The sequence below is a fragment of the Selaginella moellendorffii genome, unplaced genomic scaffold (genome assembly GCF_000143415.4).
Source record: "Selaginella moellendorffii unplaced genomic scaffold, v1.0 SELMOscaffold_0, whole genome shotgun sequence".
Classification (NCBI taxonomy): domain Eukaryota; kingdom Viridiplantae; phylum Streptophyta; class Lycopodiopsida; order Selaginellales; family Selaginellaceae; genus Selaginella; species Selaginella moellendorffii.
Window position 1 is genome coordinate 3,059,189 of NW_003314261.1, and position 26,988 is coordinate 3,086,176.

General features: G+C 49.6%; 4 protein-coding genes, 1 non-coding gene and 1 pseudogene across 6 annotated transcripts; 3 read left to right on the forward strand and 3 right to left on the reverse strand.

The window, feature by feature from the left end:
• Positions 1 to 9,041: 9,041 nt before the first annotated feature.
• TRNAP-UGG lies at positions 9,042 to 9,113 on the reverse strand. Its single transcript has one exon. It is a non-coding gene; the product is annotated as a tRNA-Pro (tRNA).
• Positions 9,114 to 12,697: 3,584 nt separating this feature from the next.
• Positions 12,698 to 18,172, forward strand: LOC9641442 (annotated as a pseudogene). Its single transcript, XR_002991998.1, has 23 exons — positions 12,698 to 13,301; positions 13,361 to 13,540; positions 13,650 to 13,763; positions 13,825 to 13,983; positions 14,055 to 14,232; positions 14,296 to 14,416; positions 14,470 to 14,585; positions 14,636 to 14,774; positions 14,826 to 14,935; positions 14,989 to 15,058; positions 15,111 to 15,184; positions 15,247 to 15,342; positions 15,390 to 15,485; positions 15,540 to 15,667; positions 15,732 to 15,966; positions 16,019 to 16,162; positions 16,213 to 16,472; positions 16,519 to 16,620; positions 16,681 to 16,860; positions 16,910 to 17,134; positions 17,187 to 17,375; positions 17,433 to 17,605; positions 17,662 to 18,172. The product of XR_002991998.1 is annotated as a topless-related protein 1 (transcript).
• A 15-nt stretch (positions 18,173 to 18,187) lies between these two features.
• On the reverse strand, positions 18,188 to 19,988 carry LOC9641443. The gene is made up of 11 exons (XM_024671709.1): positions 19,831 to 19,988; positions 19,679 to 19,774; positions 19,555 to 19,629; positions 19,462 to 19,504; positions 19,318 to 19,375; positions 19,092 to 19,265; positions 18,975 to 19,037; positions 18,829 to 18,923; positions 18,585 to 18,777; positions 18,390 to 18,528; positions 18,188 to 18,331 (listed from the first exon to the last, which is right to left on the reverse strand). Exons 1-11 carry the CDS (start codon positions 19,961 to 19,963, stop codon positions 18,324 to 18,326), a joined length of 1,077 nt encoding a protein of 358 aa, XP_024527477.1. The 5' UTR covers positions 19,964 to 19,988; the 3' UTR covers positions 18,188 to 18,323.
• Positions 19,989 to 20,043: 55 nt separating this feature from the next.
• On the forward strand, positions 20,044 to 20,608 carry LOC9641942 (probable histone H2B.3). The gene has a single exon (XM_002960249.2). It carries the CDS (start codon positions 20,078 to 20,080, stop codon positions 20,516 to 20,518), a length of 441 nt encoding a protein of 146 aa, XP_002960295.1. The 5' UTR covers positions 20,044 to 20,077; the 3' UTR covers positions 20,519 to 20,608.
• A 28-nt stretch (positions 20,609 to 20,636) lies between these two features.
• On the forward strand, positions 20,637 to 25,713 carry LOC9641444 (ABC transporter B family member 11). The gene is made up of 12 exons (XM_002960250.2): positions 20,637 to 21,207; positions 21,269 to 21,323; positions 21,385 to 21,560; positions 21,607 to 21,828; positions 21,881 to 22,119; positions 22,223 to 22,748; positions 22,812 to 23,085; positions 23,143 to 23,776; positions 23,822 to 24,050; positions 24,104 to 24,370; positions 24,422 to 24,685; positions 24,751 to 25,713. Exons 1-12 carry the CDS (start codon positions 20,650 to 20,652, stop codon positions 25,387 to 25,389), a joined length of 4,083 nt encoding a protein of 1,360 aa, XP_002960296.1. The 5' UTR covers positions 20,637 to 20,649; the 3' UTR covers positions 25,390 to 25,713.
• Positions 25,480 to 26,773, reverse strand: LOC9641943 (U-box domain-containing protein 41). The gene has a single exon (XM_024671718.1). The coding sequence runs from the start codon at positions 26,653 to 26,655 to the stop codon at positions 25,717 to 25,719; it is 939 nt and encodes a 312-aa protein (XP_024527486.1). The 5' UTR covers positions 26,656 to 26,773; the 3' UTR covers positions 25,480 to 25,716.
• Positions 26,774 to 26,988: the final 215 nt, after the last annotated feature.

Below are 26,988 nucleotides of genomic sequence, written 5' to 3' on the forward strand. Positions count from 1 at the left end.
GACTGCTCCTCTTCCTTTCCACAGTCTAGGCCTTTGGGACAACATTTCGGAACACCATGGCCTTACGCAAGCCACCTGGGTACTCTCCCTGCCTTTCGCCTTTAGGTGCTCTAGCCATGGGCTTAGAGCGAGGTTCCATTGAGCCACGCCTGGTATCCAAGTAGGTAGTGCCACCCACACTTGGACTGGGAGCATCGGCCAGTCGATCTCCCGGGGGAACTAGAGCCGGCTCTTGAACACTTCACCAAGCTACCCCGCTTGTCGGTCCGTATTCACTCTAGTCTTGGACTTCCCAGTGGTCAGTTCATCACCCAACACTGGGTCTGGCCTTCCTGGGCCAAACTGGCCTTTCCTGGCCAAACTGGCTCCACTGCAGTCCTCCCCCCCACTATACTTTTGGAGCTCACCAAACCCCCCAAGGTCTGGGAGACGAACGCTTTGGGCTTTCACCCTCTCAGACTCGAACTTGGACTCGGACTCGGACTCGGACTCGGACTTGGACTCGGACTCGGACTCGGACTCGGACTCGGACTCGGACTCGGACTCGGGCTCGGGCTCGGTCTCAGCCTTGGCCTCGGGCTCAGTCTCGGTCCCGGTCCCGGTCTCGGTCTCGGTCCCGTTCTCGGTCTCGGTCTCGGTCCTGGTCTCGGTCTCGACCTCGGACTCCATCTTGGGTCCTTCTCGGACTCCATCTCGGACTCCATCTCGGACTCTATCTTGGACTCCGTCTCGGTCCATCTCGGACTCCATCTCGGGTCCATCTCGGACTCCGTCTCGGTCCACCTCGGACTCCATCTCGGACTCCATCTCGGGTCCATCTTGGACTCCATCTCGGACTCCATCTCGGGTCCATCTCGGACTCCGTCTCGGTCCACCTTGGACTCCACTTCGGGTCCATCTCAGACTCCGTCTCGGTCCATCTCGGACTCCATCTCGGGTCCATCTCGGACTCCGTCTCGGTCCACCTCGGACTCCACTTCGGGTCCGCCTTGCTTATTGCTCGCTTCATGCTTGTTCCTCGAGCACTTTGTTGGGAGTTCCACTCCCACTCTCAACCTTCCAAGTTGGAGCTTTTAGTCCAAACGTGTTATGTTCGTTTGGCTTTCGCTTCGGCCACTACCACATGGCACCCTTCCGGCTCCACTTTGGGGCCTAGACATTTTGTGTCTCACAACTCCACCACCTATAGACGAAGTTCGATGTCCTCATCGAACGGTAAACCCTTTTATAAAGTAACACCCGCATGTATTACCATTCCCATCCTTGGCACCCGGCCAATATTTGTCTATGGTTTGACCCCAAAGGCTCACCATGCCTTGTCCATCCTCCAAGGAGGATAGTCTCTCCAACTTAGAAACTGATTGGACCACTTGGGGTGGTTCTTTCTGTTTATTGGTTTAGTTCTCGCTAAATCCGTTAGAGGCACCCTCTCTAACTCAATTCCCCTACTCATTCTTGAGTAGTCACAGATTCCATTGATCTACCTTTGCACTTTGGAACGTTTACTTTTGACTTCTTGAAGTCAATTTCCTAGGTGTCTCCGACACCTTGCCTTGCACATTTTGTGCAACTCCACTTCCCCTCCTAGGAAGTTCTCTACTCGAGGGCACCCTCATCCTCTTTTCTATTTTTGTGCCACCATTGGCATTACGTTCCATTTATCATTATTTGTGCTAGGGCTGTCCACGGCCCTATCTTTTGGCTACTTAGTTGCTCCCTCACTTGGAGCCTTTCCTTTGCTAAATTGGAGCACTTGGGAATCCATCCTTGGAAGTCCACTTCTTTTTCCGCAATTCGTTAGCATCAAACACATTAGTGTTCCTTGGCTAACTTTGCCACTTGGATTCTTTCCAATGGATTCCACGGCCCTATCTTAGGCACTCGTCTTTTGCTCCTATCCTTGGATTATTGCACTAAGCAACATAGGATTGCTACCTCCATTTTTTTTAGGTTTCCTTTCAATTCCATAGCAAACACTTTGTTTTGCCAAGTCTAGAGGGTGTTCACCCCTAGTATGTCTCTTTAACATTTTCCACCGTGGGCTCTATCCACGGCCCAACTTTTTGAGACCCTCCCTTGGATCTCTTATAGAGACTACTTTCCTCGAACTTACTATGCCATAGCATTGATATAGCTCATTTCCCTTAGGTGTTCTTCCCACTTGGTCACCTTGACCAAGCCACACCGTTGTCAATAGTTCAAATCAACACTTTGAACTAGGAATCATATTCCTTAACCCAAACAAAGACCTTGTCCTTGTTTAGCCACAAGATCACCTAGTGATCTCATCTTGACCCCTTAATAGGTCTACCAATAGGAATTAGGTCTTCCAGACCCTTCTAAGTTGTTGACTATGACCCCGGGGGCATCCCCCACACTTGGCGGTGCGCCCAAGCCAGCCCTTCCGGCCAAGGATCCATAGCAACCGAGACTGGGTGTCCCCATCTCATTCACCGCGTCTTTGGTGCCCTTTTGCACCAAAGTGTTCAAGTTAGATATGCCGAGCTTTCACTCTAAACAATCTAACCGTGCATCACGACTCCGAGGCATCCCTCGCTTGGCGGTGTGCCCAAACCAGTCTCCTCACTGAGAGTCCATGACTACCGAAATATGAGTGTCCTCATATTCCAAACCATCACCACGCCCTAGTGAGTTGGGACTCGAACCCAAGCACTAGAGGGTCAGGACTCGAACCCAACCTCCGTATATGCATCTACAGACGGCATCACCCTAGATGCCTGGCGTGACTCCCCACGCCGGTGCACCAACTTATATTCAAAGCGCACTATAGATCACAGCTTAGGAACCTAATTCCTCCACATTGCCAAGTCCTCTCATTTGACAAGTCTGTGATCATGCATGGACTCCTCCATGCTTGGCCCCATGGCCCACCCTTTTGAAGTTATCACCTTCAACTAGGGCATTTGTTCCCTTGACTTGCCAATCTCGCTTTGGCAAGTCCTTCGACCACTGTAACATGGTTCCTACACAAGCGTGAAAGCCTTTGATCATCGACTTTCGTTCAAAGCCCTCTCTTTGAACACTCAGGAACTACTTCCCTAACCTTGATAGCCTTGCCTCATGGCAAGCTTTAAGACCACGCTTCTGCTGCGCCACTCTGATTTCGCGTGTTCTTTGAACCATTTACACTTGGCCTTTCTAGGTACTAAGCTACCTAGAATCATCTTTGGGAACCTTGAAGGAACTCTGTCCCTTAGCTTGCTAAGGCCTCCCTTTTTGCAAGCTTTCCAATTACCATATAGTCTAACATGGACAATTCTATATTTTAGACTCTCCATGGCATCACGGTTGCTAGTGGCAACACCCTCGAGCCCCCACTTGATTCTCCACTCCCAATTGGCATAATTACCCTTAGTTATGCCCTTCGATTCCTATGGTTTGGTTCTATCCCCTTACTACTTGCTTTTGGCTTCACATCTTTCCTTCGGTCCTTCTCCTCCCGACTAGGAGGATAGCTTTGCACTTTTTATCATGTTGTAAGCAACCAAAGGGAACGACTCGAGAACGATCCATAGGGGTTCAAATATAGAGGGAAAGGGCCCATGAACAAGAGTGCACCCCTTTTTCCAATCGGTTAAGGGTCTTGGGATATTTGGGGTTAAGTGTCCTTGGGTTAGAATAGTACTGGGCTGGGTGACCTCCCGGGAAGTCCAAACTCAGGAGCTTACATTTGGTATCAGAGCGGTCTCGGGTCCGACTCTGTTGGTTGGCTAGGGGAATCGCACCACTTGTTGATTGACATCTGGCTGGTCCAGTTTGCTCCGCTGGGCTCGACCCCGAGGGGTAGGGTGTCAAGAGAGCGGGGCTCTCGGGAGAGCTGCGGCTCTCAGCTTCCGTTCACGAGGGCGTGAACTTGCAGGGAAGCGTGGTGGATTGTAAGCAACCAAAGGGAACGACTCGAGAACGATCCATAGGGGTTCAAATATAGAGGGAAAGGGCCCATGAACAAGAGTGCACCCCCTTTTCCAATCGGTTAAGGGTCTTGGGATATTTGGGGTTAAGTGTCCTTGGGTTAGAATAGTACTGGGCTGGGTGACCTCCCGGGAAGTCCAAACTCAGGAGCTTACACATGCCTTAGCAAGTATTCTTAGGGATGAACCTACCCAATAGCCTAGGGAGTGGTTCCTCAATCCAGGTATGCTCACCCTATAATCCCGCACACCGGGATTACATTGTTGCTTACGGGCCCTTACATACCCATCACTAGCCTTGCCAAAATTCCATTTTTGGGTTTGTCCAATTCGAGTAGATAGTCTTCTCCTGTCTCCGCCACTTTAGACATTTGGATAGCACCTTCTATCCATCATTCGCTAGAGACTTAGTCCCTTGGGCCTTATCTATTGCCCTCGCGACATCAAGCACCACCTCCTGGTGTTCTCGAGTGTTCGGGTGTCCCAATGATGGCTTCCTTGACAATGAATATTTCCTTTTATGACATTGACTTACTATATCGAAACATAGGCAACTTATCCCTCGTAAGGGTATATCCAACTTCCCTATGCCATTAAGAAGGCTTGGGTAGCTACCTTTTACCCAGTTAACCAATTATTTTGCACCTCTTGCTTAGTTGCCTCATACTTGTCAAGTCCTACAACTCATTGCTGGTGCTTCCACACCTCCATCATTATCTGGGTCACCACACTCTAACCGCATGCTCTACAACTTAGGCTATGCCATTCCCATTTCCATTGGGATTCCTTTGGCAAGGGGTTCTCATGAACCCACCAACATAGCCTCAAGGTATCACACCTTGGCACATTTGGTGTCTCCACAACATCGGCTCCACGAGCGTACCTCTATGACACTTCTTCTTTGTGTCTATGTCTTTGCCAAGACCAATATCACTCTTTTGCATGCCAACCATCCATTAGCACTGCACCATAGAGGTCACACACAACTTTGTTTCAAAGTTGTTTTCTTTTTGGGAACACCCTTCCCACGACTTTAGCATGGCACATTTTGCCATCGATGAGATACCCTCTGTCCTCATCCTTGGATCCTATGATCCCCCCCATCCTTCGTGGGGTACCACAAACCTCAGTCCAAATGTTTCCATCAATCCTTTAGGATTATTCCTTAACTCTATTGGAGTCATCCAGCTTTTTGGACTTTGTCATTCGACGATTCATGAGGTCCTACCTTTGAGGTGCCAGCTCACTGGAATACAACTTCTTGTATTCAAGTCCTACTCACAAGGACCATCTTTGCAAGTGTTACTCCGACACTTGATTTGTTCTCTTGGGGCAACATTTTGCCTCTTAGGACCACTTGTCCATGTGATGAGAATACCAACTCATCCTCTAAGTACATCCCCAACTCCTTGGGTTGTTCCAGCATTTATCAAAGGTAACCTCAGCTACCATTTCGAGAACTTGTGTCCTCTCCTATATTTGACCTCCCATGGTCATCAATTCCGGTCTCAAAGTTATGAGCACCGGCCTCAACTATATGAGGGTAATCTTGTGACTCCTTTATTATTTTGGAGTCTACATCTTTTCCCGTGATCCCAATTACAGTTGTTTACCACAACTACGTTAGCCTGTTTACTGCGTCAAACACTCATCTGGATCACATCCTCAACTCTCTGAGGAAACCTTATACTGTTCCCAAGATCCCAAAGTCGTTCTATTATTGGCCCTTTTCTATCCACCACATCGTGCCCAAGCTCACGCATGAACTTGAGTGGAGAGCCATGTCCTCTCGACATGCTACTCCTCAAGGATAGGCCCACTCCTAGGACATTCCAATGCCAACATCAATGGTGATATACTTGAGCACCAATAAAAGTCAGACTAAGGAACAGCTCCGATACCAAGTTGTAAGCAACTAATTTTTCCATTCTACTTTAGTCACTTATCCACACCTCCGACCACTTGGAGGAGTCTCATTCACAACCTCCATCAGTCCAATTCAGGACTTGGGACTTGCTAGCCCCAAGAATGGCATCCATGCCACACAACACTTGCACCTGGTCCAAGTGCTCCTTGTGTCCGGTCCCAAGACTGACACCCAAAGGTACCACTGACATCTCGGCCCGTTACGCTAAGGCCATGTCCATTCACCTTTGCTGCACTAGTGGTCCAATACCACTTGTATCACAATCCCGTCTCTCCAAGACTAGGCCATCTGTCCACGAGCGGTCATCCTAGATCCACTCCTTAGCATCCTTAGGATGCCCACAGACCTGGGGAATTGCCTTCTCCAAAGTCCCTTTGTCAGTTCCTACCAAGTCCCTTTCTGCCCCTGGCCGTGTTTGCCAACACTGCCACTGGATCGAGGCCCACAGGCCCGACCCCTAAGTCCCATGGTCCTCTGGGACTTCCTCACCACACGACTGTGTCCTTGGTCACTACCCCAAAGGACTGCTCCTCTTCCTTTCCACAGTCTAGGCCTTTGGGACAACATTTCGGAACACCGTGGCCTTACGCGAGCCACCTGGGTACTCTCCCTGCCTTTCGCCTTTAGGTGCTCTAGCCATGGGCTTAGAGCGAGGTTCCGTTGAGCCACGCCTGGTATCCAAGTAGGTAGTGCCACCCACACTTGGACTGGGAGCATCGGCCAGTCGATCTCCCGGGGGAACTAAAGCCGGCTCTTGAACACTTCACCAAGCTACCCCGCTTGTCAGTCTGTATTCACTCTAGTCTTGGACTTCCCAGTGGTCAGTTCATCACCCAACACTGGGTCTGGCCTTCCTGGGCCAAACTGGCCTTTCCTGGCCAAACTGGCTCCACTGCAGTCCTCCCCCCACTATACTTTTGGAGCTCACCAAACCCCCCAGGGTCTGGGAGACGAACGCTTTGGGCTTTCACCCTCTCAGACTCGAACTTGGACTCAGACTCGGACTTGGACTTGGACTCGGACTCGGACTCAGGCTCGGACTCGGGCTCGGGCTCGGGCTCGGTCTCGGTCCCGGTCCCGGTCTCGGTCCCAGTCCCGGTCTCAGTCTCGGTCCCGGTCTCGGTCTCGGTCCCGGTCTCGGTCTCGACCTCGGACTCCATCTTGGGTCCTTCTCGGACTCCATCTCAGACTCCATCTCGGACTCCGTCTCGGTTCATCTCGGACTCCATCTCGGACTCTATCTCAGACTCCGTCTCGGTCCATCTCGGACTCCATCTCGGGTCCATCTCGGACTCCATCTCGGGTCCATCTCGGACTCCGTCTCGGTCCACCTCGGACTCCACTTCGGGTCCGCCTCGCTTATTGCTCGCTTCATGCTTGTTCCTCGAGCACTTTGTTGGGAGTTCCACTCCCACTCTCAACCTTCCAAGTCGGAGCTTTTAGTCCAAACGTGTTACGCTCGTTTGGCTTTCGCTTCGGCCATTACCACATGGCACCCTTCCGGCTCCACTTTGGGGCCTAGACATTTTGTGTCTCACACTTACTGCATGAATTGCTTGATCTTGTGTTGGATCTGCTGGATGCTAGCTTCCATCTTAACACTCATCTCACTTCTTGCTCAACTTAGGTGATCTAGAATAGCCTGGCTACAGCCTTCGCTTGACAGTGCTATGGCCATGGTTGAGCAGCACCATAATGAGGGCTATAGGCTTGCTGAGTGCTATTGCGCCATGGCATTGCTAAATGGTGCTATTTGGTTTGAGTAATGGATTGAATTGGCAAGAGGCAAATTCTTCAGACTCGCTGTCCAAAGTTTCCAAAGTCGAGCAATTCAAGCATTGCAAGTGTTAGCCTTCCATGTTGGGAGGGGAAAAATGATAAAAAAGGAGTTTATAATTGAGAGCCCTTGCTAGATTTTTCTTTTTATTTTCCTATTTCTAACATTGAAATCAATATCACTTTTTCTTCTTCCATTTCGTTTCTTCCATAGCTTTTTCACTTTTTCCTCTTTGCCTCAACACTTCATACTTTATCTTCAAAAGGAGTGGGGTAGAAGGGGATAAATGGGATTCCAACCCTAACAATAGAGTGAGGATAAATAACAATAGTATTGGAGTTGAAAAGGAATAATATAGATTTTGAAATAAAGATTAATGTGGTAAATTTGAATGGAATGTCAATCCATTAATGTATATAGGGTTTAAACCCCAATTAACATATCCCAAGCACTTACAAAGGTATTTCCTATTTAAATTATTTTATTATTTTAAAATACTTTAATTTTTATTTCCTTTATTCTTGTTTTATTACTATAAATATAAAAGTAAAATATAAAAATTTGTATAATATATATAAGTTTTATATTTTGTATAATTGTTCTTAATTGCTGAGTTTGGTTTCTTATTCTAATTTTTGTTAATAATTGAATTCTTTTTTTACTTTTCTAAATTAAATCATTGCTATTTGAGCTTAGTTCTTTTCTCACCTGGGAGGTTTTTAAAACTCGAAGTTGGAAGTTTAAGGGAGAGAGGCACTCAGCAGCAACTTGACAGTTGGCAGGGACACAACACAGCAGTTGTTCCATCATCGATATGGTGATTGCTCAGGACACCATCATGGCCATGTTTGCGTTGACAAGAAACGACTGATTTTGGAGGAAACCAAGAGCACAAACTTTGATTCTAGAGCTTCACAAGGAAACACTTCTACAGGGATAATCACTAGAATTCTTGGTACAACATGCTTATAGAGAAGAGACTGCCAAGGTGTCATAACCTGATTCTCCAAAGTTGGATGCAGTGGAGCAAGACAAGGCTGTTCTGTGTGTGCTGCAAAACCTCTGTCTTTTGACAAGGCAAGTGCTGAATCCGGTTGTGTCAATTTTGTTTTAATTGAATTGTTTCAAGTTAGGTTTGTGAGAACTTCCTGGGCTAAGAGAGCTGAAACCTCGCAAAGCTTGCCAGCGTGAGTCATCGACAAAGCAATGAACGAGGGATTTTTGCTTCTAGAGATTCGGGGATGCCAGGGTATTAAGAAAAGGCACCAGGGAAGAGGACCATAGAACCTACAGCAAGGAGAATTCCTGGCTCAATCAATTCACAATGCCGTTACGGGTGATCCAAAAAAAAGAAAAGAAAGAGCTCTCAGGATTATAAATAAAGGTGTTGTTAGGAGGCTGGGGGGGGGCATTGCGAGAATCGAACTCGCGACCTCTCGCACCCAAAGCGAGAATCATACCACTAGACCAAATGCCCAAGCTCACATAAGCATACCAGCAAAGACTATCTTGATAGTGGAGAACAGGACCGCCAAGCAAGCAAACGTGTAAACTACAAAGGTCATGTTTCTGTGACGCTCTATCTGCAATGCATGACCGCTGCACATTTTCCACAAAAACAACACACACAGCAGTAAAGGAACTGAAAGAGACAACGTGTGTGAGTGATCCATACACATATGCGTGTGTTTAAAGGAGCCGAGTGAGGTGAGGCGGACAAAATGTCGTGTGATGTTGGGTTCTACTAGACTGTGATAAACCACGGGGCACATACATCCCCATCAGCCAGCCAGCCAAAGAGCTTCAGCGAACACCTTACGTATATTTATACTTACATAAGACACAGTCGTCATTTGAATTAGGGCAAATCCAATTCCGCGAGTCGGTGGAAGAACCCTGAGAAAAGAAAAGACCAACGATGTGGCAATCGCACGACGCCGACGTGCGTGCAATATTATAACAAAGTTGGCGGTATGTTCAGTACCTAACAAATGGGGACGGAAGGGCAAGATGAAGAAAAGACACGGAGCAATGAAATCCACATCTGCCTCTGTACGGTAAAGTGACTTCGCGAAAACAGGCATCGTTCAGATTCTTCATACCAAACTCTTTGATCCAATCCAATGTTTTACGACCGTTCTACTGCCGCTATTTTACTGCCGGTGTTGTTGTTGTTGTTGCAGCTGCTGTTTGTTGAACACAAGCAAGTCAGGTCAGGTCACAGAGCTGAGGATCAGACACTGGAGCAGTGAGAAAACGAGCCACCCAAGTTACACAACGTTCAATGAAAGAAAAGGGCCTGAAAGAGATATAAAGTAATCGTCGTTGTCACCGTCTTGAAAGCGTCAGCAGCACGTCCCGCGAGTGTGGGTCGCCATCACACTTGAATTGGGCTCCTCCCCGCTTTGGTGCTGCTGTGACAAATTCTTCGTAAATGTGCTGTGCTGCCAGCGACGGGAAAAGGCCGCAATTGCAGGTACTTAAACCTGTAAGAAGGGCGAGAAAAGGAACCCCTGTGCCAAGCACTTCTAGGTATGGATGTAACTTCATTGTTTGCGCTATACAATCAAAGCCACTTTCGCCATCAATCTACACACACAAAGCGATAGTTGTAGCAGCTTTCGCAGAGGATTCTTTATGTTTAACATTGTTGCTATAGTAACAGTGCGGGGCTTCCAGCTCGCCCAAGTCCAAGTCTTTGGCTAGATAAGGGCACCTGATAAGTGGTGCTGCGTATGACACTGTACAATAATAATAAGGTGGTGGAACCTTGGTTCTTATCTCAAAGTCGTTTAGTGGAAATCCTGTGGTATGAGCGAAGGTGGCGAGGAAAAGAGAAAGGAATCCCTTGCTTGACAATGCAGCTCCACCAAACAAATATTCCCGCGGTGGATTGAATCCAGAGAGCTCACGTACGCCAAGTACGTAAACATTACCTGACGATGAACATTGTCTCTCGATCGAGGAACCTTTCGCTCCTTTGTTTATACGTGACAAAAGGCAGGAGGCCGGCTAAAGTACGGCATTAGATCCACTGTCGTACGCATTATTTTTCTTTGTTTTGCTGCTAAAGCAGCAGGGAAAGCGAATCTCTGGAATGAATGCGAGCAAGGACGGCAAACAGGTGTGCCACCAAATTGCATGATCTCCAATTGATTGATGGCGAGTCACATCGCAATCGGAGGCAGCAGTACGAAGGAAAGCTCGATGGAGTTCGAGAGTGTTAGAGAGAGAGAGAGAGAGAGAGAGAGAGATATTGAAGATGAACTTTCTGTTTGGAACTGGATGGATGATTTTTGGTGTTTGATCAATCTATGCACACCACCACCACCAACACAACGCCATCAGTCTTGGATGTGATGCTCAAAGATCACAATTATATCTCGCAATCATTTGGTTGGATGGCTTGATCCAATCCAACACCATCGACCCATGCGCTGTAATCCACTCCAAGAACCCGACCAACGAAAATGCCCCGCCTGAACGACCAGTCTGGATTGGGGTGGCTAGTTCTCCAACTTGGCAGAAAAAAGCTCGGAATTTTTGCACGGCGCAAAATGCCGCACAGCAGTTGCAGCAGAAGAACAGAGGACAGCGCAGACAGGCAAAGCAAATTTACTCTCGCATCGAAAAAAAAGAACTTGTCCCGGACTGATACACCACTCGCGATCACGATCAGGAGTGATGTGAACTTCCCAATTTTACTCTGTCAAAGAAAAAGAAAGAAAGAAGAAGAACCAGTGTACTCCCGAGGTGTTCTCCCTTTAGCTCTTGTCGTTCGTTGCTTGCTGCTAAAGTGCTGCCATCGCCATAGCCATGAGACTCTCTCTCTCTCTCTCTCTCTCTCCAAACGAACAACCAGCCCAGTCTTACACTGCGCGTGCTTCGCTTGCGCGTCCCGATCTCATTCATCCCACAAAAAGGAACAAAAAGATTTTAATTTCAGTCCTTAACATGCGTAGTGTCAATCTGCACAGCGCGGTACGCCAGTCAGGCCGGGCGGTACACAGTGCGGTGCCAAGAAAAGCAAAGATTGAGACTTATACCTTAGTTTTTCTGATGGAAGTTTTATTTTTTTCTTGATTGGCGAGATATCACATCAATCAATCGCAGTCCGATCATGTGGCGTAATCCCTCCATCTTCGTTCCACTGTCATCCACGGGACACAGAGACTTAGGCCACAGTACAGAGACTTTATAAGGCGTTGCTTTCAACAGCGAGCGAGCAAACGACGACGCTTTTGTTTTGGGCTCACGAGAAGGATTGGAGATCGTGTGGAGTGGAGAAAAAAGGAGAGACCCAAAAAAAACGAAGAGAGATAAAAGATGGTAGCTCCATAGTGGCTACTCCAATAGTAGCGCGTTCTTGCTTCCAATGTTCAAGTCAACGATTGAGCGAGAAAAAAGATTCCATTCTCTCACCTCATGCCCCGCCGGGAATCCTGGTCGCGAATATGCTCCGGATTTAAACACGTCGAATTCAAGTGTCATGCCAAGCCTGTGACTTTCGCAAAAGGGATTTAAACTCGTCTCAGCGTTGTGGGCATTTTGTCCTATGGCCCGTAGCAGGGCGGTCACATCGAGGGAACGGACTCCTATTTTTTATCAATCACATTTTCTTGCCACCTTTTGCTCGACTCACACAGGCAGACACACAAAAAGAGAAATTACTATGCGATGATAAGTTAAAATCGACTGATATACTTTTCTTCTGGAAGCTCCGTCTGCCTCCGTTCACTGGACGGACGAGAAAAAAAACACGAGCTGCAAAATCCCTCGCACACTTTCGAACGGTCGAGATGTCCAAAATGTCGGGGGCAATCCCCGCTTCCCTGCCGTTGGATCTGCGCCCCGACAGGGCATTTGGATAGCGTATCGCGCCCAAAGGACGACAGATGATAAAGAAACCAAAGGGGCGGAGTGATACGCTATCGGCTACCTCCGACACTTTACCAGCCCGATAAGCGATAAGCGCGCGGCGTGATAGGGCGATACGCGGAGCGCGGGCGAGATGATAAGCGGCCAGAGAGCACTGTTTTTTCCTCCTCTTTTATTAGCAAATGTCGGCCATTCGATCGAAGGCGAGTGGTGGTGTGGTGTGGCTGTGGCGCTTGTGTGACAGTGTGTGGGGGAATTTTTATTTGGTTTTCCTGGCAAAGGAGAGAGAGAGATAGAAGAGAGAGAGAGAGAGAGAGAGAGAGAGAGAGAGAGAGAGTTTGTGTGTGTGAGCGTGAGAGTGTGAGAGGGCCTAGAATGCGGCATCGGCTTTGGCGAGGGCTTTGATTCCCAAGAAAGGATGCTGCTGCGCAACTCAATGTCCTTTCCTTGGAGTTCTTCCTCTTCTCTCTTTCTCTGTGTCAATCAAACCCTAGTCGCGGCGGAGGAGGATTCGCGAGCGCCGCCGCCAATAATCTAGGTCCGGCGTCCTGTTAAGGCGCGGGGTGCGGGATTGGACAGGTCGGGTGTGGATTCCCATGGATTGGTAGCTCAGGGTAGGACGCGCTGGTGGCAGCGGCCAAGGACAGGGCGGCGCGGCGGCGGCGGGGGCAGGGGAAGCGGTCCAAGAAGATCGGGGCGGTGGAGATATGTCGTCACTCAGCCGGGAGCTCGTGTTCCTCATCTTGCAGTTCCTGGATGAGGAGAAATTCAAGGAGACGGTGCACAAGTGAGAAGATTTGTGGTTTGTTCTTGTTGGTGGATGTAAGTGTTGTGTGATTTTGGCAGGCTGGAGCAAGAATCTGGCTTCTACTTCAACATGAAGTACTTTGAAGATCAGGTCCAGAATGGGGAGTGGGACGAGGTGGAGAGGTACTTGTCTGGCTTCACCAAGGTGGATGACAATCGCTACTCCATGAAGATTTTCTTCGAGATAAGAAAGCAAAAGTACCTCGAGGCCTTGGACAAGTGAGTGACAAGTTTTCTCTCTCTTTCTCTCTTTTTATGTTTTTTTGCTTCTCTCTTTATCTCGTGTGGTGAGCCAGTTCTGATAAGGGGGGCTCTGTGTTGTTTGCAGGCAAGATAGAGCGAGGGCAGTGGAGATACTAGTCAAGGACCTCAAAGTGTTTGCGTCCTTCAACGAAGATCTGTACAAGGAGATTACGCAGCTTCTTACGCTGGAAAACTTCAGGTTTGAAGTGTAACACGGCCCTTTTGTAGGCTGTCCTGACACGCTATGGACTTGGTTGCAGAGAAAACGAACAGCTGTCCAAGTATGGGGACACGAAATCTGCCCGGAACATAATGCTATTGGAGCTTAAGAAACTGATTGAGGCCAATCCTTTGTTCCGGGAGAAGCTTCAATTTCCGGGGCTCAAAGCGTCACGGCTCCGAACGCTGATTAATCAAAGGTGCGTACCTGCTTTTCCAGCTACTTCTGTGCTGATAGAAGAAATGCATTTCTTTGTTTATTTTTTTCCAGCCTCAATTGGCAACATCAGCTTTGCAAGAATCCTAGGCCCAACCCAGATATCAAAACTCTGTTTGTAGATCATACCTGTGGCGCGCCGAATGGAGCCCGCGCGCCACCACCAGCAAACAGTCCCTTGGTCGGGAGTCTTCCGAAAGGTGCCGGGTTCCCCCCCTTGGGTGCGCACAGCGTACGTGCAACTTGCAGGCTTTAGTTTTACTGTCTAACAACTTTGGTTTTGAAACGTGTACAGCCTTTCCAACCAGCGGCCCCTACAGCTAGTGCACTTGCAGGCTGGATGGCCAATCCAAATCCTCCGTCACATCCAGGTGTTGTCGGAGGGCCTGCCGCTCTCGCCGGAGCTCCGAACCCAGGTTTGGTTTTCGTTCTATTGCCGCTTTCAAGTTTTGAGCTGAGTTTCTTTCAGCTGCAATGCTAAAGCGACCCAGGACGCCTCCGCCAGCCCCTACGGTTGATTTCCAGACGGCTGATTCCGAGCACTTAATGAAGCGAAACCGACCTGTTGGTCAGCATGTGGAAGAGGTCGGGATGAAAGCGATAGTTTGAATTTTGTAAGTGACTTGCAATTGCAGGTGAACTTTCCGGGACCAAACATTCAGCAAGCGTCATACACGATAGATGATATTCCAAAGACTGTTGCGAGGACCATCAACCAAGGTTCCTGTGTTGCGACAATGGACTTCCACCCTCTGCAGCAAGTCATTCTTTTAGGTACAGTGCCCGCCGTGGTAGAAACGCGCTGATCTTCCTTTTTTCTGGCAGTTGGTACAAATGTTGGTGAAATTGCTATTTGGGATGTGGCCACGCGGGAACGCCTCGCGCTGAAAACGTTCAAAGTCTGGGAGGTTTCAGTGTGTTCTATGCCTCTCCAGGTCTGCTCATGTCCTTTTTATATCTATTTCTAGCGTTCTAACGTGCTTTACAGACTGCTCTCGTTAAAGACCCAGCAGTTGCTGTTACGAGGGTTGTTTGGAGTCCAGATGGAAATTTTATAGGTGCGCGCGATTGTCATATGCTGTTGAGCTAACTCGTTTTGCATGCGTGCAGGGGTGGCTTTCAATAAGCACATTGTTCAGGTTTATCAGTATTTTGGAGGCGTCGAGCTACGGCAGCAAGTGGAGGTATGTACGCATTGTTTATACCTTGTGACGACGAAAACACTTGAATGTTTCTCTTCCAACAGATTGATGCGCATGTGGGGAGTGTGAACGATCTTGCATTTGCCCATCCAAACAAGCAACTGTGCATAATTTCTTGTGGCGATGACAAAACGATCAAGGTCTGCATAATCTTTGAGATGGACTGAAAGAGCAATGAAAAAATCAGGTGTGGGATGCGGTGAGTGGTCGCAACAAATACACTTTTGAGGGTCACGAAGCGCCAGTGTACTCTGTTTGTCCGCATCACAAGGAAAATATACAGGTAAGATTGTGAGTTCCGCGTGTACTCTGATTTCAACACTTCTGTTCTTGGCAGTTCATATTTTCTACAGCAATGGACGGCAAAATCAAGGCGTGGCTGTACGATTGCCTTGGTTCACGGGTTGACTATGATGCGCCTGGAAGTTGGTGCACAACAATGGCCTACAGTGCTGATGGCACAAGGTTTGTCTCGTTCGTCTCGTTTCTATCGTAAGACACGCGCTAAACGAGGCTATGTGTTTTGTAGGCTCTTTTCGTGCGGAACTAGCAAGGAGGGTGACTCATTCCTTGTCGAGTGGAATGAAAGTGAAGGGGTTATCAAACGCACGTACATTGGATTCCGTAAGAGAATGCCAAACGTTGTCCAGTTCGACACCACTAGGAACTGCTTTCTAGCGGTTGGGGACGAGTTCTCGGTCAAGTTCTGGGACATGGACAACATAAACTTATTGACCTCCATCGATGCCGACGGCGGATTGCCTGTAAGCACTTGTTCGTTTCGAGGAAGATTCGTTGCTATAACGTTTTCTGTAGGCGAGCCCGCGAATTCGTTTCAACAAAGAAGGCTCTTTACTCGCAGTAACAACAATCGACAATGGTTTCAAGATTTTGGCTAATGCAGATGGCTTGCGGCTTCTACGGTCTTTTGAGGGTAACAAAGTACCTCCGGAAACAAAGGTATGACGGTCTATCCATAAAGGAATTTGTAAATTTGCATGTTTCTTCAGGGGAACGTTGCAAGTGCATCAGGCAGCGGGGTTGACAGACCAGTTTCGCAACCGGTACCTTTTACTGGAGGGGTATGGATGGAAATCTCTTTTGAAATGCCTTCTGACAAATATAACTGCAGAACGGCATTGAAAATGGACGCCCGGAGACAAAACCCCGAACTACAGACGACTCAAACAAACTGTGGAAGCTAACTGAAATTGTGGAACCCTCTCATTGTCGTGCATTAAAGCTACCAGATACTCTACCAGCAAGCAAGGTACTTGACTATTCGTAAGCTTGAGTGTTTACACTTTTTGCAACAGATATCAAGACTTATCTTCACAAACAATGGTCTGGGCTTATTAGCGCTCGCTTCTAGTGCAGTTCACAAGGTTTGGAAATGGTCTCGCAATCCACTTGGAAAAGTATGTGTGATGATTTGAATCTAGACCTTACCGATACTGACACTCATATTGTTCTTACAGGCAACTGCTAGTTTTCCACCACAACTATTCCAGCCATCAAGTGGGATTCTCATGACCAATGATACGACCGAGAACAATCCGGAAGAAGCTGTGCCTTGCATTGCCTTGTCAAAGAATGACTCTTACGTGATGTCCGCTTCGGGAGGCAAAGTTTCTCTATTTAATATGATGACTTTCAAGGTATGCACATTTTTCCTTCTTGACCGGTGTAAGAACTTGCCATGTCCAGGTGATGACAGCATTCATGCCACCGCCACCAGCAGCAACGTTCCTGGCTTTTCACCCTCAAGACAACAATATCATAGCGATTGGAATGGAAGATTCTACAATACAAATATACAATGTTCGAGTTGACGAGGTTAAAAGTAAGCTCAAAGGTCACCAAAAGAGGATTACTGGACTGGCATTCTCCAATGTCCTACACGTACTTGTGTCGTCTGGAGCCGATGATCAGGTAATGACGCTGCACAAGCGATGTTACTTGTCTAAACATCTTCTCTCTGCAGCTTTGTGTATGGGGCACCGATGGATGGGAGAAGCGCAAGTCAAAATTCCTTCAAACACCGCCAGTGAAGGGAACTCCGGCCACCGGAGACACGAAAGTACAGTTTCACAACGACCATACTCGTCTTCTGGTCGTGCACGAGACGCAGCTAGCTATTTATGATGCCGCCAAACTAGAGCGCTTGAGTCAAGTAAGCCGCATCTCCTTCTAAAAGACTCTCTCAAAATACTTGTTACTGTTCTTCCAGTGGGTTCCGAAAGACAACTTCCCGGCCGGAATCTCTAGCGGAACGTATTCCTGCGACAGTCGGCTGGTCTACGCCGCGTTTCTCGACGGCGCCATCGGCGTGTTTGAAGCCGAGACGTTGCGACCATACTGTCGCATTGCTCCGACCGTGTATCTACCTCAGGGAGTCACAGGGTACGTACACACGCTAGCTTTCCATGGAAATAAGTTTTCTCTCTTTTTTTTCGCAGCGCTCATCCGCTTGTAGTCGCTGCGCACCCCTCCGAGCCCAATCTCTTCGCACTGGGACTAACCGACGGAAGCGTCCAAGTGCTAGAGCCTCTAGAGTCGGAGGCCAAGTGGGGGGTGGCGCCGCCGGCGGAGAACGGCTCCGCCATGGTCACCACCTCGGGTCCGCCAACAGGCTCGGTCCAGGTATCGGATCAAGCATCGAGATGATGAGATTTTGCGGAGGGATCGTAGCTTCAAGCTTTTGTATGGTGAAGGGCGGAGCAGAGCTTGGAGGGGCTCTTTCGTACTTAGGAGGCGGATGGACGTCGAGGAAAAGCATGCTGCAGACATCAATTTTGTGCCCGGGCTGGAAGTCTTTTGGTAGAGAAAGGTGTACAGAGAAAAAAGCTAAGTTTCTTCGTTTGTGCCGCGAAGAACTGACCGTGGTTTCGTCGTCAGAAGGGAAGGGTTTCGAGGTGTATACTATAATCAACTCATTCTTAAGTTTCATATCCATATTGTTTTCATCTTCATCAACGCAGAAAAATCTTTGCTTGCCTTGAATGATTTGCAACGTTGAAAGGATAGATTTTCAGCTTCGCATTCTTTCGCGAGAGCTCAACCACTCGTGTATTCTTTCCATCCTCGCCGAAAAAGAAGACGAGCCCAAGAACGACCCCCTTTACATTTCTGCAAAAGGTGAACGTTTGAGAAGCGATACAAACTTTCAAGCAACCTACGAACATACCACTTTGTAGCGCGACGAATTTGGCGATGGTGTCCAGGCCAGCCTCCGTATAAAACGATGCAAGTTTCTCGCTAATCTCATCCCAGTTCCCATCCACGGTTCCCAGGTCCAAAAGGAACGCTGCTTGATCCAATGCCACCTGCAAAACAAAGGTTGGAAAACATCTTGTAGATGAGATCACCACGACCGTGTCACCTGTTCGGGGGCTTTGCCTTTGTTAAGCTCCTCCTTTCTTCCTTCCTCCGTCATCTTCTCTCTCATGTACTCCACTTTCTCGTCTCCCCACCCGGCAATCTCGGCCACAGTCTCGTACTCGCAGCCCAGCGTCCACCACGGCGACTTGAGAGCAATCCTGGCCGCGTCTTTGGCCTCGCTCTTTCGTCCAATTCTGGAAAACAAGGTGAGTTTTTACAGCAAATCTTTCACGGAGATCGCAAACTTTAGCATGAGCTCCGCGTTGAAAACAAGAGGTCTTCCAAATCCAGGAAAGTGCTTCTTCGTAACATAAAACTCTCCGGTTACTAGAGCAGATACCTGGCTCAATACAGCTAAGAGAGTTAGTGTGAAGTTATAATGCGCGTTTACCTCGTCGCCCTTCTCGAGGTGCTTGAGAGCTAAGCGCTCAAACACATCCGGAAACAGTCCTACCTGCAGTTTCAAAAATCACAAAGAAAAACTCGGCAAGAACAAGGCGAGCATCACCTTCTTCATGAGATAGACATCCAAACCAGCTAGTTTGGAGTTTTCGAAGTCACCTCTTTTATAAGGAACTCTGTCCGGATCACCGCCAGCGGAAGCAACGGCAGCACTGTAGCATGCGTCACCACGACCGTGAACCTCTTCCTCGACGAGAATCTTTTGCAGATATTGTTCTACCTGTGAAAGCAACGCGTTGCTGCGTACATGAGAATGATCGGGGCTTACTCACGCTCTTAGAAAGGAGGCACAGTCCATACTTGTGTACTTCGACAACTGGGATCGCCATGCTGTTAGAATTTTCGTGCATGGAGCATTGATTTCCTTGTTTCTAAACGAAGGGAATAAATCGCTGGAGGTGATGATTTATACTGACCCTTCTGGTGGCGTCGGCCATCTCAACAAAGCAGTGATAGTGCCTGTGATAGTCGTATGGCAAACGAAGATAGAATTTCTTTTTTGAGCTTACCAGTAGAGTTTTGTGACAGTGGGATCGCCAAAGGATGCAATCCCTGCCTTTTCTCTGGAGAAACTACTTGCTCGCCTGATGAGAAAGCAATCAAAGATGGAGCGAAAGAGAAATTTACGCAAACCTTTGGCTTGCAAGACGTCGAGCAGCATTTGGAGCTGCGTGGGAGGCTCCAGTCCCGCTACATTCCTCACAAAATTGCCATGGTTATCAGTGACGCCTGCGACAACAGTATTAGGTTAGAACGAGCTCCTGGGTTGGAATCAGCGGCAAGACCTCTTGCTAGACTCGGAGATTCTATGCCCGAGCTGGAAATCGCAGCGCAATGCCGCCTGTGCCGATGAATCCAAGCGGCGGGAGCTGGGACGATCACTCCAGCCCCGCGCAAGGCGCTACTACTAGCATCCATGACCTAAAAAATATGATGTGGCCAATGTGGAGCCACGTCAGCAGTAGAATCGAGGTGCCTAGCCCTAGCATGGTCGATAGCTTTTCCAGCCTTGTCATTGGTTGAGCGCTTGGAATGGCGCCCAAGGGAGAGAAGAAGCCCGCGAGCAAAGCCCCCGCGGAGAAGAAGCCCGTGGAGAAGAAGCCCCGGGCGGCGGCAGCGGCGGACAAGGATGGATCCGGCGGCGGCGGTGGCGGAGTGGCGGCGGCGGCGATGAAGAAGAAGCGCATGAAAAAGGCGACGGAGACGTACAAGAGCTACATTTTCAAGGTGCTCAAGCAGGTCCACCAGGAGATTGGGATCTCGAGCAAGGCCATGGGGATCATGAACAGCTTCATCAATGATATCTTTGAGAAGCTCGCGCAGGAGGCGGCGCGGCTGGCGCGCTACAACAAGAAGCCCACCATCACGTCGCGCGAGATCCAGACCGCCGTGAGGCTCATCCTCCCCGGCGAGCTCGCCAAGCACGCCGTGAGCGAGGGGACCAAGGCGGTCACCAAGTTCACGAGCGCGTAGTAGTGATCGTGATCTTCTCTTTCTCATCGTTTAGGCCAGAGAGTTCTTATTTGAATCACTTTGCCCTAAACAAAGAGTGTTCTTCTTCCACAACTGCCAGAGATTTTAGGTCGCGGTGATCGACGCTCGCGATGAATGTGCATGACGCGGAGGCGCCACCTCTGCCCGCTGTGGATCGCGCAGCTCCTCCCGATGGAAATGTAGGTACCGGCATCGAGGAAATCTTGGAATCGGCGACGCCGGCGACGCCGATCGAGGTAGAGGATTCGCAGGAGGTCCGGGTAGAGGTCCGGGAGGCGCAAGGCGCAGAGGAGAAGGGATTGGATGCTCAAGCGTCGGGGATTTCAGCTTCCATCGGGCCAGGCAAAGGATCGGACGCTAAAGTGTCGGAAGTTTCGTTGTCGATCCGGCCTGTGGAAGAACAAGCATCGGTCTCGACCGTGGTATCGACTGCTGCAGCTAGTGAAGAACCGGATCGTTCCAAGGCAGACGAGTTTAAGTCCTTGCCTTTCTACAAGCTCTTCATGTTTGCCGACTGGCTGGACGTGCTTCTCATGTCGCTGGGGATCTTTGGAGCCGTCGGGAATGGCATGGCACGGCCGCTCATGGCTCTCATCTTTGGACAGGTTGCCAACGCTTTTGGGGAGAATGAGCACAATGTCTCCAACCTTGTCCACGAGGTCTCCAAGGTATAGTAGATCTCCAACTTTTGGTTCTTGGCTGCTTGAGTTTGACGAGCTTGCAATGCAGGTTGCTCTTCGATACGTGTTTTTGGGTCTGGGAACAGGAGCTGCGGCTTTGATGGGTGAGTATTTTACAATTGTGAATGATAGCTTTTGGATTGACAAGCATGGATTTTCTACCAGAGACTTCATTTTGGATGTGTGCTGGCGAAAGACAAGCAGCACGGATTAGAGCTTTGTATTTAAAGTCGATTTTGCGGCAGGACGTCTCATTTTTTGACAAGGGAATCAGTACTGGCGAAGTGTTGGGCCGAATGTCGGATGACACTTTTCTTATACAGGATGCCATTGGTGAAAAGGTATGCAAAGATGATCTGGTTTTCATTCCTAAGCTTGTCTATGCAGGTTGGAAAGTTTGTACAGCTCTTGTCCACGTTCTTTGGTGGTTTTATACTCGCATTTATCAGAGGTTGGAGGCTTGCGCTTGTCGTTTCATCAGTGCTGCCCCTCCTCGTCATTGCGGGAGCTACGATGGCTATGCTGATTTCTAAAACGTCGAGTAGGGGACAAATGGCTTATGCTGACGCTGGAAATATTGTCCAACAAGCTGTGGGTGGCATTAGGACGGTAAGGCGACATCAAACGTCCGGTTTCATTACTCATTGTCTTTTGTCATCAGGTTGCATCTTTCACCGGAGAAGACAAAGCTGTGGGAGACTATGATACAGCTTTGGGAAAGGCATATAGAGCTGGTGTTTATCAGGGTTTAAGTTCAGGTTTTGGCATGGGATGCACGTTGCTAACGCTCTATTTGAGCTATGCTCTGGCTCTTTGGTATGGCTCCAAGCTTATTCTTCACAACGGTTATACAGGCGGTGCAGTCATCAACGTCATGCTTTCGGTTCTCATGGGAGGCATGTAAGATGGATATCTCGCAGTCTATATCAACCTTAATTCAACAGTAAGAAAAGCTGGTCTTTAAAATTTCTTACAATAGCGCTGTATTGAACTTGTAGTGCAGGGCACTGGGCCAGGCTTCACCATCTCTGCGTGCCTTTGCAGCAGGCCAAGCAGCTGCGTACAAGATGTTTGAAGTTATACATCGCGTGCCTGCAATCGATTCCTACAATATGGAGGGTGCCATTCTGACAGACGTGCAAGGGAACATAGAGATTGAAACTGTGAACTTCACTTACCCCTCACGACCAGGCGTACAGATCCTAAAAGGCTTTTGTTTATCGATCCCGTCTGGGATGACAGCTGCACTTATCGGACAAAGTGGAAGCGGAAAGTCTACGGTCATTAGCTTGCTGGAAAGGTTCTATGACCCACAAAGTGGCGTGGTTTCTATCGACGGCCACGACATCAGAAAACTACAGCTCAAATGGCTGAGACAGCAGATTGGACTCGTGAGTCAGGAGCCAGTCCTTTTCGGAGTATCTGTGTTGGAAAATGTCGCCTATGGAAAAGATGGTGCAACCAAGGAGGATGTGCAAGCCGCATGTGAACTGGCCAATGCTGCAAGGTTCATCAGCAACATGCCACAGGTAGACGTGCTCTTTATTTTATTTTATTTTTCCGGCAATTCAATTGAACATAACATGTTTCAGGGATATGACACTCATGTCGGACACCACGGTACACAATTATCTGGTGGCCAAAAGCAGCGGATAGCAATCGCACGGGCGATACTAAAAAATCCCCGTATACTTTTGCTGGATGAGGCTACTAGCGCGTTGGATGCGGAGTCCGAAAGAATCGTTCAAAAATCTCTTGAACGTGTCATGGTAGATCGCACTACCGTGATTGTGGCACACAGACTTTCGACAATCCGGGACGCAAACTCTATTTTCGTGTTCCAACAAGGAAAAATAGTAGAAAGTGGTACGTGCCACGAAAACATTAAAAACCAAGGCGTCCTCACGCTGTTACCTTTTGCAGGGACGCATTCAAGTCTTTTGGCTAATCCAGATGGCCACTATTCTCAGCTTATAAAACTTCAGGAAATGCGTCATGACGACCACCGTGACGAGGAGTCCGGCAGCAGCAGCAGCAGCAGCAGTGGTAGCGGCAGTCCGAAAGTATCTCGTCGTCGGTTGTCATCTCTGAGGGAATCAAGCCTTCAAATACCAGTACAAAGAGAGGTGCAGGAAAGTGGTCGCAGTCACAGCAGATGGAAGTATCTCTTTGGTTTGAAACATAAGCCTCGGGATGGGGTAAGTACAACTTCGTCGATGCTACGGCTGGCTGCCTTGAACAAACCAGAAGCTCCCGTGTTTATCTTGGGCTCGGTGGCAGCGGTAGTGAATGGGATAGTATTTCCCATGTTTGGCCTTCTTCTTTCAAGCATCCTGGGAGTTTTCTATAACCCCGACCGAAACGAGCTGCGCAAAGGTGCTAACTTCTGGGCTTCGATGTTCGTCGTTCTCGCGTGCGCATGCTTTATTATTATACCCTGCCAGATGGTCTCCTTTGCTTATGTTGGCCAGAATTTGATCCGACGTATACGCTACCTCACCTTTAAAACAGTTCTTCGACAAGAGATTGGCTGGTTCGATGCCCGTGAGAACTCGAGGTAAGATTTGCAAGCATCTTCTCGCTGACTTCAAGTTCTATGCAGCGGGGCTATAAGTTCCAGGCTATCAACTGATGCTGCTTATGTGCGAGGAATGGTGGGCGACAGCTTGGCCTTGACCGTGCAAAACTTAGCAACAATCGCAGCCGGCTTGCTAATTGCGTTTTCTGCTACGTGGGAGTTGGCGCTCGTAATTTTTGCGCTGGTGCCTTTACTTAGCCTGCAAGGGATCATGCAAATCAAAGTTATGACCGGTTTCAGTGCCGATGCAAAGGTACGTTCCCTCTTTATGGACTAGAGATATTAAAGCAGTTCTTCTCTTGCCAGGTGATGTACGAGGAAGCTAGCCATGTGGCTGCGGATGCAATAAGCAGCATTCGAAGCGTGGCTTCCTTCTGTGCTGAAGAGAAAATGCTGAAGCTATACGAAGAGAAGTGTCGAAGACCTTTGAAGAACGGGATTCGCCTGGGACTTGTTAGCGGTGCAGGTTTTGGCTGCTCGAATGTGGTTATGTTTTCGTCCTACGGCCTTAGCTTTTGGTATGGTGCTCAACTTGTGAAAGACAGAAAGACAACGTTTCAGAAAGTTTTCAAGGTAATGACATGGGTTCTTTACTGTTTCAGCAGACTCCTGTTCTCGTTTCAGGTCTTCTTTGCAATCACAATGTCTGCAATTGGAGTTTCGCATGCTGCTGGACTGGCGCCAGATCTCGGCAAGGTCAAGACTTCGGTCATTTCTATCTTCTCAATGCTTGACCGCAAGTCGAAAATCGATCCAGCAGATTTGCAAGGAAGCACTTTGGACATTCTGCATGGTGACGTCCAGTTTCAGCACGTAAGCTTTAAGTATCCCAGTCGGCCAGGTGTGCAAATATTTCGAGATTTCACACTGTTTGTTGAGGCCGGAACGGTAAGATGTTGCATTTTGAGTTTTGCAATTTATTTGTCATGATAAAAAGACGTCTTACCTTTCAGACTGCAGCATTGGTTGGAGAGAGCGGTTGTGGAAAATCAACTGCAATCTCTCTTATCCAAAGGTTTTATGATCCTGATTGCGGAAAGATCTTCATAGATGGCGTGGACATAAGGTCGCTCCAACTCAGATGGTTGAGGCAGCAGATGGCATTGGTTGGACAGGAGCCAGTACTTTTCTCTGGGACGCTGGGCTCAAATATAGGCTACGGAAAGGATGGAGTCTCAGATGACGAGATCAAAGACGCTGCGATCTCTGCGAACGCTTACAAGTTTATAATGGATCTTCCCGACGGATTTGACACAGAAGTTGGCGAGCGTGGTACTCAGCTGTCGGGAGGCCAGAAGCAAAGGATCGCCATAGCAAGAGCCATCGTGAAGAACCCGAAGATATTGCTCCTAGACGAAGCAACCAGCGCTCTGGATGCTGAATCGGAGCGCCTAGTGCAAGAGGCGCTCAATCTCGTGATGCAGAACCGGACCGTGGTCGTCGTGGCTCACAGGCTCTCCACCATTGTCAACGCAGACGTTATTTCGGTGATGAAGAACGGGGTGGTGGCAGAACAGGGCAGACACAAGGAGCTGCTCCAGATTGAAAACGGGGTGTACTCGCTGCTGGTGAAGCTACACGTTCGAAGCTGAGAGAAGACCACCGAAGCTGGCAGAGGAAAACGTCGCTTGACTGGTAAGGCCTTTGCTTTTCTTTCTAATCTTCCACAACTTCCAGATACATGAGAATCTTGGCCGTTTGCCACATTCATTTTGTGCGTTCTACGAAAGACAAAAACCAAAACGGTTTAAACGAGAAGTCGGTGGGAGCCGTCCAACTCGAAGCACACAAGCGATCAAACTCTCCTGGCAGGGAAGGAAATATGGTGCCGTGAGAGATCCCCGTCCAGTCTTCGAATCAAGTCCGAATCAAGTCCAAGTGGAAGTGATACGCTACGTACAAATAATGGCTTTCGAGAGCTACGAGCTGACTAGCAGACGAGTGGAAGATGTGGATGATGACGATGACGACGAAGTCGCAGTAGTGCCAGTGGCAGCAGTGGTCACATCCGAAGCAGCACCAGCAGCAAGAGGAATGCAAGCGCGCTCGGTGATGCGCTGCATGTTGATCTTGAGGCTCCGCTCCACCAGCCTGTTTACCGCGCGTCGCTCCTCCGAGTAGAGCTCTCGTTCGAGAAGCTGCCGCCGCTGCTGGTGCTCGTGCTGCTGGTGCTGCTCATCGTCTCCCTCGCCCTCCTGGAGCAGCAGGCAGCAGTAGGAATTCGTCGACGAGGAGTTGTCATCGTCGGCCGCCGCCAGGCACTGGAGAGTCCGAGACGCGCGGTCCTGGACGGCCGGGCTGCCAATGAGAACGAGCTCGAGCAGCATTGACGAGCATCCCGCGCGGCACATGGCGCGGCGCTGCGACTGGCTGCACTGGGCCAGGACCATGACCACGTATACCGCGCGTTCGATGAGGCCGCGGGTGACGGTACCGCCGACGCCGCCGCGGTACGGGCTGGCGACACTCGGACAGTATCCACAGCGGCCCCAGTTGAGAATGTCGGTGAAGACGAGACACGAGCTCTCCACCCGCGCCATTGCCCGGCGGCCGGGGGACGTGGACACGAGGTTGGCGGCGGTAGCTACCGCGCGGCTGCACAGCTCGGGCTCGTACGCCGCCGACAGCACGGCGGGTACCGCGGCGGCGGCGCACAGCACGGGCGCGTTGGTCGGGCAGAGGGAGAGGTTGTAGAGCGCGGCCATGGCGTCGCGGCGGGCCTGGTCGGTGGAGGAGCTGTCGAGGACGGTGGCGACGAGGCTGGCGCCGGCGCCCGGGGAGGCGGCGATGGCGAGCTTGTTGGCGTCGAGGGCGCTGAGGCTGAGCAGCGCCGCCACCGAGGATTCCAGGAGCTGCATTTGGATGTGGGAGCCAGGGTGGCTCTTGGCAAGGCGGAGGATCTTTGGGATGGCTCCCGCCGCCACGATCGCCGCCTTGTTCCTGCGAGAGTAACGTAAGGATCGAGCTTTTGTCAAGCGAGGGACTTACTGATCGTTCCGGACGGAGAGATTGAGCAGCGCCGCCAGGCCCGCCGCCGCCGCCGCGGTGTTGAGCGAGTCGAGCATCGCGACGAGCGGCGGGATGGCGCCCATGAGCGCCAGCGTCGTGCGGGCGTCGCCGTCCCGGCGGCACGCCGCGCGGATGTCCGCCGCCGCGCTGGTTTGCTCCTCTATGTCGCCCGATTGGAGGCG

Excerpts from the sequence above, each read along its gene's own strand:
- LOC9641444 (XM_002960250.2), top strand. The coding sequence starts at position 20,650 with ATGAATGTGCATGACGCGGAGGCGCCACCTCTGCCCGCTGTGGATCGC. Across the intron at positions 21,829-21,880 it reads CTGTGGGTGGCATTAGGACG|GTTGCATCTTTCACCGGAGA; the intron begins GTAAGGCGACAT and ends TTTTGTCATCAG. Across the intron at positions 22,749-22,811 it reads TCATCAGCAACATGCCACAG|GGATATGACACTCATGTCGG; the intron begins GTAGACGTGCTC and ends AACATGTTTCAG.
- LOC9641942 (XM_002960249.2), top strand. The coding sequence starts at position 20,078 with ATGGCGCCCAAGGGAGAGAAGAAGCCCGCGAGCAAAGCCCCCGCGGAG.
- LOC9641943 (XM_024671718.1), bottom strand. The coding sequence starts at position 26,655 with ATGCAGCTCCTGGAATCCTCGGTGGCGGCGCTGCTCAGCCTCAGCGCC.
- LOC9641443 (XM_024671709.1), bottom strand. The coding sequence starts at position 19,963 with ATGGATGCTAGTAGTAGCGCCTTGCGCGGGGCTGGAGTGATCGTCCCA. Across the intron at positions 19,376-19,461 it reads TGGCCGACGCCACCAGAAGG|CATGGCGATCCCAGTTGTCG; the intron begins GTCAGTATAAAT and ends AAATTCTAACAG. Across the intron at positions 18,924-18,974 it reads ACCTCGAGAAGGGCGACGAG|GTATCTGCTCTAGTAACCGG; the intron begins GTAAACGCGCAT and ends GTATTGAGCCAG.